Below are 13302 nucleotides of genomic sequence, written 5' to 3' on the forward strand. Positions count from 1 at the left end.
AGATCTTCAAAATAAACTAACAAGATCACCTAGTGAATGCACACCAAATGCAAGGATTTGAACCAGGTAGATCTGGATTCAGGTTCAGCCTCTCACCCACCAGATTCAGGGATTTAGGGGAGCGCGACCAGTCTGGTTGCACTCAGGGCCACAGCAACTGTGATGTAGAATGGAAGATGAGAGGCTGGGGGCACCAAATGTTGGCATTGCATAGGGTGCTACTGAAATTTGAGACCCCAAGGCCAACCGCTGGACCCACCAGTGTATCTTCACTATTCTTACGACATATAGGAAGCTGCTTTAGATCTAGTCTGCCCATTGGTCCCTTTAGCTCAGTACTGTCTACCGGCAGCAGCTTTCCAGGGTGCCAGACAGGGAACATTCCCAGCCCTACCTGGAGATGCTTGGGTTTGAACCTGCGACCTTCTGCATGCAAAGCAGATGCTCTGCCGCTCAGCTACGGCCCCTCCCTTCTCGTGGCTGCTGGAAAACCATCTACCTGTTGAATTTCTGCCTGTTCCCAGGCGAAAAATACAGGGTGCGGGAGGGAAAAAAGGGGGACTTCTCCCCCAAAGCTAAGCGCAGGGTCCGTTTGCTTTGAAGGTACATCTCCCACCAGGCAGGCCTCTCTTTGTTTTGTGGGATGGGGGGGCGTTTTGTTTCAAATTTGAGGGCGAGGGGAAGCCAAGCAGCCAGACGGGCCCCCGCCTCTCCACTGCTGGCGCGGCGGAGCTGCTGGCGCGCCTCCCATTTGCGCGCCCCCGCGGAGCTCGCTTCTGGCTGGCCGGCGGCCAAAGGCAGCTTGCTTGGGTTGCATCAGACTAGACGCTGCTGCCGCTGCTCGCTGGGTACCAAAAGCTGGACAAGCGATCTCCTAGAATTTCATTTCTCTCTCTCCGCTGGCCAAGAAATGGTTCGCTCTTGAGGCTGTTTCCCTTATAATTATTCTGGACCGGCTCTCTCAAGCGCAGCGATGCTCTCCAAAGCCAACCACTTGCTCAGGAAATTTTCCTCCACCGCCACGGTGAGTATAGATAAACTGAACTGCAGGAGCTAGATAGGAAGGATGCTGTCGTCGCTGCCTTCTTCCACCCCCCGGGAAGGGAAAGAGGCTTTTTTGTCAAGAGGTGTCCCTTGTGCTTTGATGGTTCTTGCAAGGATTTGGGCGCGTTTTGGTTCACAAGGCAGCAAATTAGATGGGAAAGGGTTGGAGTGGAGGAGAAGGGAGGCCAGTGGGCCTTTCATAATGTGAACGGACAATTTGAAAACACACACCAAAAAAACACAAACTTGTCAGAGGAATTTGGGCACTGGTGATAGTAGTGAAAAGTGACTTCTTGTGTGGGATGCTCTTAAAGGTAAGGTTTTTATCCCCTAAAAAATATATATCAGCACCATGGATGGTAAAGATGTTCACCTGGGGGGGGGGACCTCTCCCGTACAATGGGATGGTCAGTACAAGTTCGGTGTTGTGTTACCCTGCTTGTGGAAAGGTTGTGCTTTGAGTCTTTCATGTGTGTGTGTGTGTGTGTGTGTGTGTGTGTGTGTTCACTTGCTCCCTTCCCTTTCTTATGGGCCCATCTTCATTCGCAAGATTGCATTTGACTGCAGTTGTTGCATCTTATGCCCCCAAACCCCAGGGAAATACAACGTTCTCACTCAAGGGTGGGACGTTTATTTCATCAAAGACTATAATTGTGTCATGCCTGCTGTCTTCTTCCAAAAAAACCCCTAAAGGCAGCTTTCACAGAGCTATAACAGGATAATTTTTAAAACAACCCTGCATAGTAAACTGGACTGAGCGAAAGATCAAGGTCACCCACCAGGCTTCACAGCCAAGCAGGGATTGGAACCCAAGTCTTCCAGGAACCAGGTCTCCAACATTATACCAGAATTGTAGATGAGCTCCTCCAAGTTGCCAGCCTATAACTAGAGACACAAGAAGCTGCCTTATACCAGTTCAGATTGTTGGTCCATCTAGCTACACTGACTGGCAGGTGCTCTCTGGGATTCCAGACAGAGGACATTCCTAGCCTTACCTGGAAATGTTGGGGATTGAACCTGTGACCTTATGCATGCAAAGCAGCTGAGCTATGGCCCTTCCCTAATAGCGAATTAGCTTCTTGGGGGCTGGCAGAAGAGCTGCAATTCTTCTGGGCATGGATGAGGGGATTTCCCTCCTCTAGCAATCTGCATGGTTTCTAGGCACTCCATCCCTCCTATGCTTGCTCACCTGCATGGAACCCCAGGCACTCCAGGCATGCATTTCTTAGCCACGTATGCTATTTCTGCAAACCTAGAGACAAGGCGGCTGCTTTGGTGATTTCTGGGTTTGAACGTGATTACAAGAGTGCCATGGATATTTGTGGACCATTGCGATATTCTCTGGCGGATTGAGTGTACAAGACCCATAGTAGGTCCAACGGTCAAGTAGGCGGTTTCTGCATGTGCTGGAAGTTGGGGGCCAGATGGAGCACCCCAAATTATACCTGCACCTGCACCATTATAGCAACATCTGTTTTCTGGAGGCAGGAGATCTGCTGTTGTCACTGAAAGGTCCATTTTAGAAGTATGGTTGAAATGCACTTGTGGTTGGATTTCAGGTAGGGGGGGGCAAAGGGGCCCTTTAAAGGTAAAGGGACCCCTGACCATTAGGTCCAGTCGTATCTGACTCTGGGGTCGTGGCTCTCATCTCGCTTTATTGGCCAAGGGAGCCGGCGTACAGCTTCCGGGTCATGTGGCCAGCATGACTAAGCCACTTCTGGCGAACCAGAGCAGTGCACGGAAACGCCATTTGCCTTCCCGCTGGAGCGGTACCTATTTATCTACTTGCACTTTGACGTGCTTTCAAACTGCTAGGTTGGCAGGAGCAGGGACCGAGCAATAGGAGCTCACCCCGTCGTGCGGATTCAAACCACTGACCTTCTGATTGGCAAGTCCCAGGCTCTGTGGCTTAACCCACAGTGCCACCCGCGTCCCTCAAAGGGGCCCTTTAGTTCCTCCTTAAAAATGTGTGTGCAAGTAAGGGAGGCATTCCAGTCTCGACAGTGAAATTCGCAGGCTGTGCCAGCTAACTGCTGCTTTTCAGAAACCTGGATAGTACACTGTGTTTGACAACACTGTCTGGTGCAGCGTCAGCAGTAGTTTGAATGGAGAGGGGGAACTGTGTCAAGGGATTGCTATAGGAAGAAGGCTTAAGCCGAGCAGCTTGGATTGCATCAGCAATGCTAAATATGAGAACGAATGGCTGACGACAGCACATTGCATATGGATGGGGAGGGGCTTTGCTTTAGGTTGCCTCAAGAAGTTTCTTTGCTGGAAAAGGAGCCCACCATAGAAACAGAAAGGAATCCTGTTGCTCTTTTTATATGATGAATTAGCTACAGAGATACGGTATCTCCTGGAGCAGCTATTTTAGTGCCCAGCTATGCATTGCTAGGAACTGAAAATCATCCAAGGAAAATGCCATAGCTCAGAGGTAGAGCATCTGATTTCCCAGGGCCCCTGCTTCCATCCCTACCAAGAGGTCTGGGAGAGACTCCTGCCTCAAACCTGGAGAGCAGCGGCCACTCACTTTAGATAATACTGAGCTAGATGAATGTAGTGGTCTGCAGGGGTGGGCTTTGGTCTTCCAAATTTCAGCAGCACCCTGTGCAAGGTCAGAAATCACCCCCACTGCCACCTCTCACCTTCTGTTCTGCTCAATTCACTACGTCAGAGTTGCAGTGCGCCCACCCACCCCACACCCCTGCTTGGCGCCCAGGGCAGCAGCACCGGTCGTGGTGCCCTAAAACTGCCTCTATGGTCTGACTCTGTAGAAGGCAGCTTCCTATGTTCCTATGTTCCCCCAGAGCTGCTAGATAGGATGTGGGACGGTCATGTGCAAATGTATCCATCAAGTTCAGAGGGTTAAAATTATGAAAAAGAATTCTGTGAGCTGATGGCCTACCCCTGCACAAGGTGACCAAGCACACATGATGTGCACATTTCCACTTATGATGAATTGCTATCCTTGTCCGCCGGACAATTTAACTGAGTAAGAAGCAATACAAGATTTACAGAAGAACAAGCTAACTCTTCAGGTCTTTTGTTGACAGGCTTATTACCAAAATAAACTAAAGCTAGCTTTGATAGGCCAGAGCCTTTTTGGGCAAGAGGTCTACAAGCACTTGCAAAAGGAAGGCCACAAAGTTGTGGGAGTGTTCACAGTCCCAGACAAAAATGGAAAGGCCGACCCTTTGGGTAAGTACCGTACTCCACCTTTTTTGTGTGACTATCATTTTTTATAACAGGAACAATGCAGTGACCCATGCTCATTTTGCTTTCTGTGTGCTGAGATGTGTTGCTGCTGGGTTTGTTGTGAAGCAGCCATCCAATTTCTTCACCAAACGCACAGCTGTTTTGCCCTGTGCTGAACTGAACAAATTCAATCACAGGCTTCATCCTTAGACGCCAAATTATAGCACTAATCAAGCCCTTCCTGCACCACTCCAGTATTATCATAAGATCTGAAGAATCCGTAGGAAGACATTATATATATACACACACACACACACACACTGCCCATCTGGCTCGGTTTTCCCAGCCACTCTGAGCGGCTCCCAACAGAATATTAAAAGCACAATAAAACATCAAACATTAAAAACTTCCCTTAACAGGGCTGCCTTCAGAGGTCTTCTAAAAGTCAGATAGTTGTTTATTTCCTTGACATCTGGTTGATTGGAGGGCATTCCACAGTGTAGGTGCCACTACCAAGAAGGCCCTCTCAGGGGCGGAGGAAGAGGGGGTGCAGTGGGGCGGGCCGACCCAGGTGTCACCACTGAGGGGGTGACAAAATGCCGGGCGGCACTCACCACGGGGCCTGCAGCGTGACCGAGCCACACATCTCTCCTGGGAGAGACGTTGTGGATTTGGTACACGCAGGCTCCGCGCTGCCCAAACAGTCCGCCCACTGCATCCCCCCGCTGTAGGGCGGCTGAGTAGGAGGCAGACTACTCAGAGGCCCCGCAGAGCATCCTGCCCTGGCCGGCCCCACCCCAGGCACCCAATCGGCTTGCTTTCCCCCTGGGCCCTCTGCCTGGTTCCCTGTAACCTCACTTCTGTCAGGGAGGGAACCACTAGAAGGCCCTCAGAGCTCGACCTCAGTGTCCGGACTGAACAATGGGGGTGGAGATGCTCCTTCAAGTATACTAGGCCTAGGCCATTTAGGGCTTTAAAGGTCAGCACCAACACTTTGAATTGTGCTCGGAAGCGTACTGGGAGCCAATATAGGTCTTTCACTGACATTCAGAAGACATCTTAAGGCAGCCCTGTTCAGGGAAGTTTTTAATCTGTGATATTTTACTGTATTTTTTGTTTCTATGGAAGCCGCCCAGAGTGGCTGGGGAAACCCAGCCAGATGGGCGGGGTACAAATAATAAATTATTATTATTATTATTATTATTATTTCACGACCGGTGTTATATGGTCTCGGCGGCCACTCCCAGTCACCAGTCTAACTGCCGCATTCTGGATTAGTTGCAGTTTCTGGGTCACCTTCAAAGATAGCCCCATGTAGAGCGCATTGCAGTATCCCAAGCAGGAGATAACTAGAGCATGTGCCACATCCACAGGCAGGTAGGCTCTCAGCCTGCGTACCAGATGGAGCTGGTAGACAGCTGCTCTGGACGCAGATTTGACCTGTGCCTCCATGGACAGCTGTGAGTCCAAAATGACTCCCAGGCTGCGCACCTGCTCCTTCAGGGGCCCTGTTCAGGACCAGGGAGTCCTCCACACCTGCCTGCCTCCTGTCACCCAAAACAGTACTTCTGTCTTGTCAGGATTCAGCCTCAATCTGCTAGCCACCATCCATCCTCCAACAGCCCACAATGTGTTGTCTTCTCTCACAAGGATTGCTCAAGTACATCACTGAAAGTGAATGTAAATTTGCACAATATGTACACCTGCTGCTAATGTATACTTATAGATGCACATTTAGAAGTAATGCCTATGATTAAATAAAAAATACAGTCCATCTCACCATCTTGAGATTGTGCCTACCCAGCTTGCTGTCCAAGCGCTAACTCTGGATAGGCAACTTCTGGATAAGAAAGTCTGTTAAACGGAGAACTGTTGTCCATCAAATAGCACACACAGGCACCCTATACATGGTCTAGATAGGGGGTGAGGAACCTTTTCAGCCCAGTGGCCTGGATCCTTAATTTTCCCCACTTTGATAAGTGGGTGGGGCTTCCCACCTATTGAGCACCTGGCTGCACCATGATGTCAGGTAACCCATTTTTCTTTTCCATCATGCCTTGACTTCAAGCTGCGCTGCAAAGAAAGTTCCTAGCCCATCCCTGTGGGGCTGAAGTCACTGGTAGTCAGTGGATAAAATTCCCAATTGGAAACTTTAGGGTGTAGCCAATCCCAGCAGGACTTGAATTCACTGCTGGTCAGGGATGGTTCAGGTGACTTGGGGGAAACTGATTTGTGGGCCAAATTAGAAGCCCTTCCAGGAGGTTCTCCATACCTGGTCTACACCTGGCTGGCTCCAACTGCTAAAGCAGGGTGAGAAGGGGGCTTGCTTTGTCCTTACAAATTTTACCTATCTATGTCAGTTTTTCAGTCGCCAAGAATATTTGCAAGTGGTCTTTTCCCCTTATTTGCCAGCATCAGCTGCAGAAAAGGATGGAACCCCTGTGTTTAAGTTCCCAAGGTGGAGAGTTAAGGGCAAGCCAATCGAGGAAGTTATCGAAGCCTACAAATCAGTTGGAGCAGAGCTGAACGTCCTTCCGTACTGCACACAGTTCATTCCCATGGACGTTATTGACAGTCCGAAGCATGGCTCCATTATTTACCATCCATCGATCCTTCCCCGTCATAGAGGTGCTTCTGCAATCAACTGGTGAGTAGGCTTGATAAAAGCCTAGCTGAGCATCCATTTGCATGGGAGGAGGCAAGGGTGGGAGGCTGAAGGATGAAGAGGGAGCAGGCAAGGAGTAGCCATCTACCCACTATAGAACAGGGAAGGACAACTGGTGGCCTTCCAGGTGTACTTGCCCATCAGTTTCAGCCAGACTGGCTTACGGTCAGGTAAGATGGCAGGGTTTTTTTAAAGACTCTTCCAAAGTTTGCAAGGCAATCTGTGCACCTGTCTCATAGCTGCAAATAATGAAATGATATTGCTTTATCAAGACATTTTGATCTCATTCATACCTGACTTTTTGCTTACATTCAGGACTTTAATCCAAGGGGATAAGAAGGCTGGCTTCACCATTTTCTGGGCTGATGATGGTCTGGACACAGGACCAATTCTCCTACAAAGGGAATGTGCTGTTGCCCCAAATGATACTGTTGATGACCTGTACAATCGGTTTCTTTTCCCAGAAGGAATAAAAGCTATGGTAAGACAATCTGAGCTAAAAAGCCATGTCGTTGGGCACTTCAAAAATCAGAGTTTTGGTCTGGAGAAGAATAGGGCACAAACTGTCAGACAGATATTTGGTAATAATACTACTTGCTGTTTAGTTATCAGTTTTCTAACAGCTCAGAAATCTTCACATATATTATTATTTGTTGCATTTATATCCCACCTTTTTCTCCAAGGAGCTCAAGGTGGTGTACATGGTTCTTCCCCTCCTCATTCAATCCCCATAACAACCCTGTGAGGTAGATTAGGCTGAGAGGCAGTGACTGGCCTGAGGTCACCCGGTAAGTGTCAATGTCAATGTTTATTATTACGGCAAACAGCCAGCATACTAAAACCAGAATTTCTGCATAATTCTTTACATAAACAATAAAAACAATCAGTGTGGGGATTTGAACCCTCGTCTCGCAGGTCCTTTTCTGACACTCTAACCACTACACATTACCTCACTAATCTAGTGAAATAGGCCAATATTACTGTATTTCTGTTATGGTCATGGGGCTGAGGCCTATCCAGGAAGTAACTGAATATTTAACTGAATATAATCCAGGAAGTTACTGAATATTTAACTAAATATAATAAAATGAAGGTTAATTTAGGGTTGAATTTAGAACTTCATAGGGCACTTCCAGACCTATTTACAGGGAATTCATCCTGGTTTGGTTTTGTTTTTGCATGGAAATTAGGCAGTGTTGGCTGCTTAATGAGCTTTCATTCCAATTTATTTGTGCGGACGTTAGATGCTGTGTCAAAGAAAGTGCTATCGCACACTTTCCATTCACTTTCTTTATCACAAAAAAAAAAAAAAAAAAAAAATCCTCCGGAAGCAGGTTTTTGTGGAAGACTTCCTAATCAACTATAACTACACAATCTGAATTTGCTGGTATGTAATTAAATCCTGTCTGAGAACAGTGTGAAAGTGCCTATAGTTCAGATGTACAGAGGTAATACATGGCAACAAATACTACCAATAAAATGCTACTGATATGCTGATCCCGCGATAGGATTTTCAAGCAGCTATCACACATGCTTGAATTGGTCCTTTAAATAGCTGTAAAAATGATTAAACAACATTTTGATTCCTAGAGCAATCAAAACTGTGTTGTTGTTTGTTTAGGTAGAAGCTGTACAATTAATTGCTGATGGTAAAGCTCCTCATATAACGCAGCCTGAAGAAGGGGCAACTTATGAAGGCATTCAGAAGAAAGAAAATGCAGAGGTATTGTTGGCAACAGTGTGCTGTGGCCCAAGGCGTGGCTGTGGTTTCTGATATAATGGCTGTATTGGGGCATGATGCTAAACCATGGTTTAGCTTTGCATAACATGAATGGGATTCTGCAATCGCCCTCTCCTCTTAAAGCAAGGAGTTGGGAGCTTTTGCTTTAGTTTGTCAGCTTTGTCCAAACTGGGAATCATTAACTATGATTAGTTTCAAAACAAGATAACTTGAAACTGTGGTTTGTAAAGTTGGTTCATTTAAACTGAACATAGTTAGTGTAAAATAAAGTTCCCCATTCAGACAATATGATAAACTGTGATTAACTAAAAGCAAACGGTAAAGCTTCCAAACTCATCCTCCTCAGACACACAGGAAAAGGGGATAGCAGGGATTGCACAAGCCCTGGTGGAGGTCAGGCCTATTCACTTCACACTAAACCGTGGTTTGGCATTACATTCAAATGCAGCCAATGACAAAAGACAAAAGTGTCAGTTGTAAGTTTGCCACTAATGTTCATCCCTGTAGAATGTATTTATTTACTGAATGTATTTATTTGCAAAATGAATTAGAACACCTCACGTACTAGTGAGCGCAAATCAATGTGCAATTTAAACTAAAACACCATGGTATGTAAGAAATCTTTAAGCTATTACTTGAAAAACTAGAAGAATTTTCTGGATCTTCCTCTGTGCTGGTTTCCTCCAACAAGGGCCAAATTTGACATTTTCTACATACATTTCATAAACACTCAGAATTTTCCTCTTTCCATAACTAATTTATTCATTGAAATAACTATTAAATGGTTATGTTGGTAGTAGCCAACATCTGTAGGTAGACTACAACTCCCATCATCCCTGACCATTGGCCATGCAGGCTAGGGCTGATGGGAGTTAGAGTCCAACAACATTATAACTGGACTATAACTTTATTCTACCCACACATTTATTGCTGCCTGTGACTTCATCCCAAATCCCCCAGATTAATGTCAACAAGGAACTTTACTGCTGTTCGAATTCAGTCCCAATTGCTTTTAACAGGAAATGTCCATTAATCCATGATTTATCTTTTTCGATCCAGATTTGATTTTTAATTGTAGTAGGCCTATGTTATGACTGTCATAAGACAGCTAATCTCCTCACCCTCTTTCGTGAATGAATTCCAAGAAAGTGCAACATGCCTCCACAGAAGACATTTATAATTAGAAACATCCTGACCTGCCTGGCATCTCCAGTGAGAGATCAATTTATATGGAGCAGCTGTTCTTCCCTTTAACTCAGCCTATTAAAAAAAATAAAAAATCACCAGTTTTTCTTTTCTATGGAATATCTGTTCTAGAAAAAAAGGTTTCTGTGTCATTAAGGATCATAACACACTGCTTTCAAGAATATAAGCGGTTACAGATGAACTATTAAAGACCACCACACACAAAAAACTAAATTCATGTCAGTTCCTTAGAACAGGTTAACATGTGGCCCTCCAGATGTTGTTGAGCTACAACAAGGATGGCAGAAGTTATAGTTCAGCAACATCTGGAGTGCCACAGATCAGCCACCTCTGGTTTCCTTGACTTATTTATACCAAGAAAGCCTTTTTTTTTTTGGATGGACTAGGTAACAGAAGAAAAAGACAAGCAAATCTTAACTTGTACAGAAGTAGACCTCTTGGCTAACAGTGCAATCCTACAGGATTTTAGGCTAAGGTTTGTTCCTTACCATATTGCAATGCTTTCTACATAAGGACATTGCCAGTACACTGAGACAGAAGATTCTCTCTTTACCTGTTTTTTTACAACTGTTGTAATCTATCTCACAAAATAGCACTTTTAGTAACATCTGAAAAGTATTTTGCCTCATTGCACGAGGATTAAATGAACATTCTGCTGCATTCACTTTCTCTGCATCATATCATGTTGCTTGTCATTATTCCCAGCTCTGTAGCCATTGTCACAATCAGATGTCATGATCAAACATGGTTTAGCATGAGGGGAAAGAGCCTAGATGAACCTTGAGCTTATTTGCTTCCCTTTTCTCTTTCTTCCGGCAGTGCAACCGCAAGGAATAAATCAGAAGCTCTTATTTCTATTTTTTTATTAACTGCAGCTTCTCGTATGGTCCAAACCCAATAAACTGTGGTTAACCTTAACTATGATTTGTTTGACACAAGTCAACTTAAAACCAGGAGCTATGAAGTTGGTAGGGACGCGGGTGGCGCTGTGGGTTAAAGCCTCAGCGCCTAGGGCTTGCCGATCAAGAGGTCGGCGGTTCGAATCCCCGCGGCGGGGTGCGCTCCCGTTGTTCGGTCCCAGCGCCTGCCAACCTAGCAGTTCGAAAGCACCCTCGGGTGCAAGTAGATAAATAGGGACTGCTTACTAGTGGGAAGGTAAACGGCGTTTCCGTGTGCGGCTCTGGCTCGCCAGAGAAGCGATGTCACGCTGGCCACGTGACCCGGAAGTGTCTTCGGACAGCGCTGGCCCTCGGCCTCTTTGAGTGAGATGGGCGCACAACCCTAGAGTCTGTCAAGACTGGCCCGTATGGGCAGGGGTACCTTTACCTATGAAGTTGGTGTGTTTCAACAGATGTTCCTCATTTTAGGGTCTACGCATAAGACTGAACTGTAGTCAGTCAAAAACAGAAGTGAAAAAGCTCTCACACAAGTGGCATTTAACACCTTTGAGGTGTAGTCATATTAACAAAGCTATCTCTCCTCTTTGCTGGAGAGGGTGTAAAGAGGTTGGAATCACTATACATATGTGGTGGGCATTACAATTTACAACCATTTTGGAAGAATGCTGTTGAGGAAATAAGTTTGATCCCCAAACAAAGTGTTACTTGTACCCCAACTTTAGTATTGTTAGCAATATTTAAAAATGAAAATGTCAGTCTGAGATACAAAGAAATGATTCCTCTTCTGTTAGTAGCAGCTCAACAACTTGTTGCCCCAAACTGGAAATCCTTTGAACATTTGGCAAATGTCACAATGGAAACAAAAAGTTTGGACCATAGCATTTTCGGGGGGGGGGGGGGACAACTGACCAAGGAAGTTAAAGCTTTAGTTGGAAAAGGAGAGAAGGTCAATTTTATAGAAACGTCATATCCTTTCACCACATACCCAACAGGACATCACTAGACTCACATTTGAAACTTTGGAAAAACATTTCTCCATAGGGTTCTGTGATAAAGGGGGTTTTGTTCTTATGTTCTTTTTGAAAAACAAAAACAAAAACCACTTTTATATATATAAAAAATAGAAGTGAAAGCTTTCAATCTGCTTGTGGACATACTGGAGGAAGAAAGGTAGGGACTCCTGTCACAGTAAGCCATAATTTATCATGAAGTCCAAACACAGCCCTTGACCAATTAATGAATATTTGGAATGGCTTAGATATAGGTAGGTAGCCATGTTGGTCTGCAGTAGTCGAAACAAAATAAAAAATTCCTTCCAGTAGCACCTTAAAGACCAACTAAGTTTGTTATTGGTATGAGCTTTCATGTGTATCTGAAGATACATTTCGTGTGTATCTGAAGAAGTGTGCATGCACACAAAAGCTCATACCAATAACAAACTTAGCTGCTCACTAAGGTGCTACTGGAAGGAAATTTTTTATTTGGAATGGCTTAACAGTATGATATGGTATGTAAGTAGGAACTAGTAACTTGCGCATTTTGGTTTCCTAGATTTCTTGGGATCAATCAGCTGCAGCTTTACACAACTGGATCCGAGGGCATGATAAAGTACCTGGAGCTTGGGCAATGATTGATGACAAGGTAAACAATGTACATTACAACAGGCATATTCTGTTGCCTTTTGATAACCAAATGAGTATAGATCAAAGTCTTATCAAGAATGAGGATCAGTACATGACTGCTGAAAGAATAATGATTTAGGACTCAGCTAGACTGGTATATAGAAGTGATTTATATGTGTTGTATGTGCAACAGAACATTGCGCAATGTGGAGTCCTGTTTTCTGTTTTCCTTGTTTAAATTTACAATGCTTTCAACTGAAACACTTCTTTGATGTGTCTATATCCAGCCTTGGTAACATAGCCAGTAGGTGCTACTAATGTAAAATATATTAATGACAAAGAAATGATACTCTTTTGCTCTCTTGAATCATACTTTTGCCAAGGACTTTCATTTAGATCAGGGAGGGGAACCTGTGGCCCTCCAGATGTTGTTGGAACACACCTCTCAACACTGAGGGCCATTGTCCATTATTGCTGAAGCTGCTGGAGTTGCAATCCAACAACATCTGGAGGACCACAAGTTCCTCATCCATGATTTAGATGCACTTATAATTGGCGCCCAAATATTCCTCTTGCACAATATAGTTTACAACAGGAATTTCCCCATAAACTACCACTGAAAGACAAGACCAAATAGATTGGTTCTATCCAACTTGGCCAGTTGTGTAAAATCCAAGCATTGCTGCCCACTGTTTGCTGATTTTTTTCCTTTTTGTAAAAAATAATAATCTTTTTTTATATATTAAAAAACAGATGGTTACTTTCTATGGGTCATCATTACTTCATGGTTCACCACCTCTGGGTGAAGAACTGGCAATAAAAGGTGCTGCAAAACCTGGTCTTGTAACAGAGAATGGGCTGGTTCTGTTTGGCAATGATGGAAAGATGGTAAGCATTTCAGAAGCAGTCTTGGGGTTTGGACATAAGAAT

The 13302-nt window shown here is 45.0% G+C and overlaps 1 protein-coding gene across 2 annotated transcripts in view; it reads left to right on the top strand.

Annotated features, from left to right (window-relative positions):
* Positions 1-315: 315 nt before the first annotated feature.
* The window catches only part of ALDH1L2 (aldehyde dehydrogenase 1 family member L2), a 31027-nt gene continuing 18040 nt past the window's right edge, over positions 316-13302 (top strand). The window contains exons 1-7 of one of the 2 annotated variants that reach the window (XM_083401262.1): positions 316-1024; positions 4098-4242; positions 6652-6886; positions 7220-7385; positions 8526-8627; positions 12302-12391; positions 13126-13260. In XM_083401262.1, coding sequence (XP_083257388.1) covers positions 974-1024; positions 4098-4242; positions 6652-6886; positions 7220-7385; positions 8526-8627; positions 12302-12391; positions 13126-13260 — 924 coding nt within the window. In that variant the 5' untranslated portion in view covers positions 316-973. The remainder of the gene's footprint in view (positions 1025-4097; positions 4243-6651; positions 6887-7219; positions 7386-8525; positions 8628-12301; positions 12392-13125; positions 13261-13302) is intronic. The other variant, XM_083401263.1, reaches the window with a different exon arrangement.

The sequence above is a fragment of the Podarcis tiliguerta genome (assembly GCF_965153285.1).
Source record: "Podarcis tiliguerta genome assembly, chromosome: 10".
Taxonomy (NCBI): domain Eukaryota; kingdom Metazoa; phylum Chordata; class Lepidosauria; order Squamata; family Lacertidae; genus Podarcis; species Podarcis tiliguerta.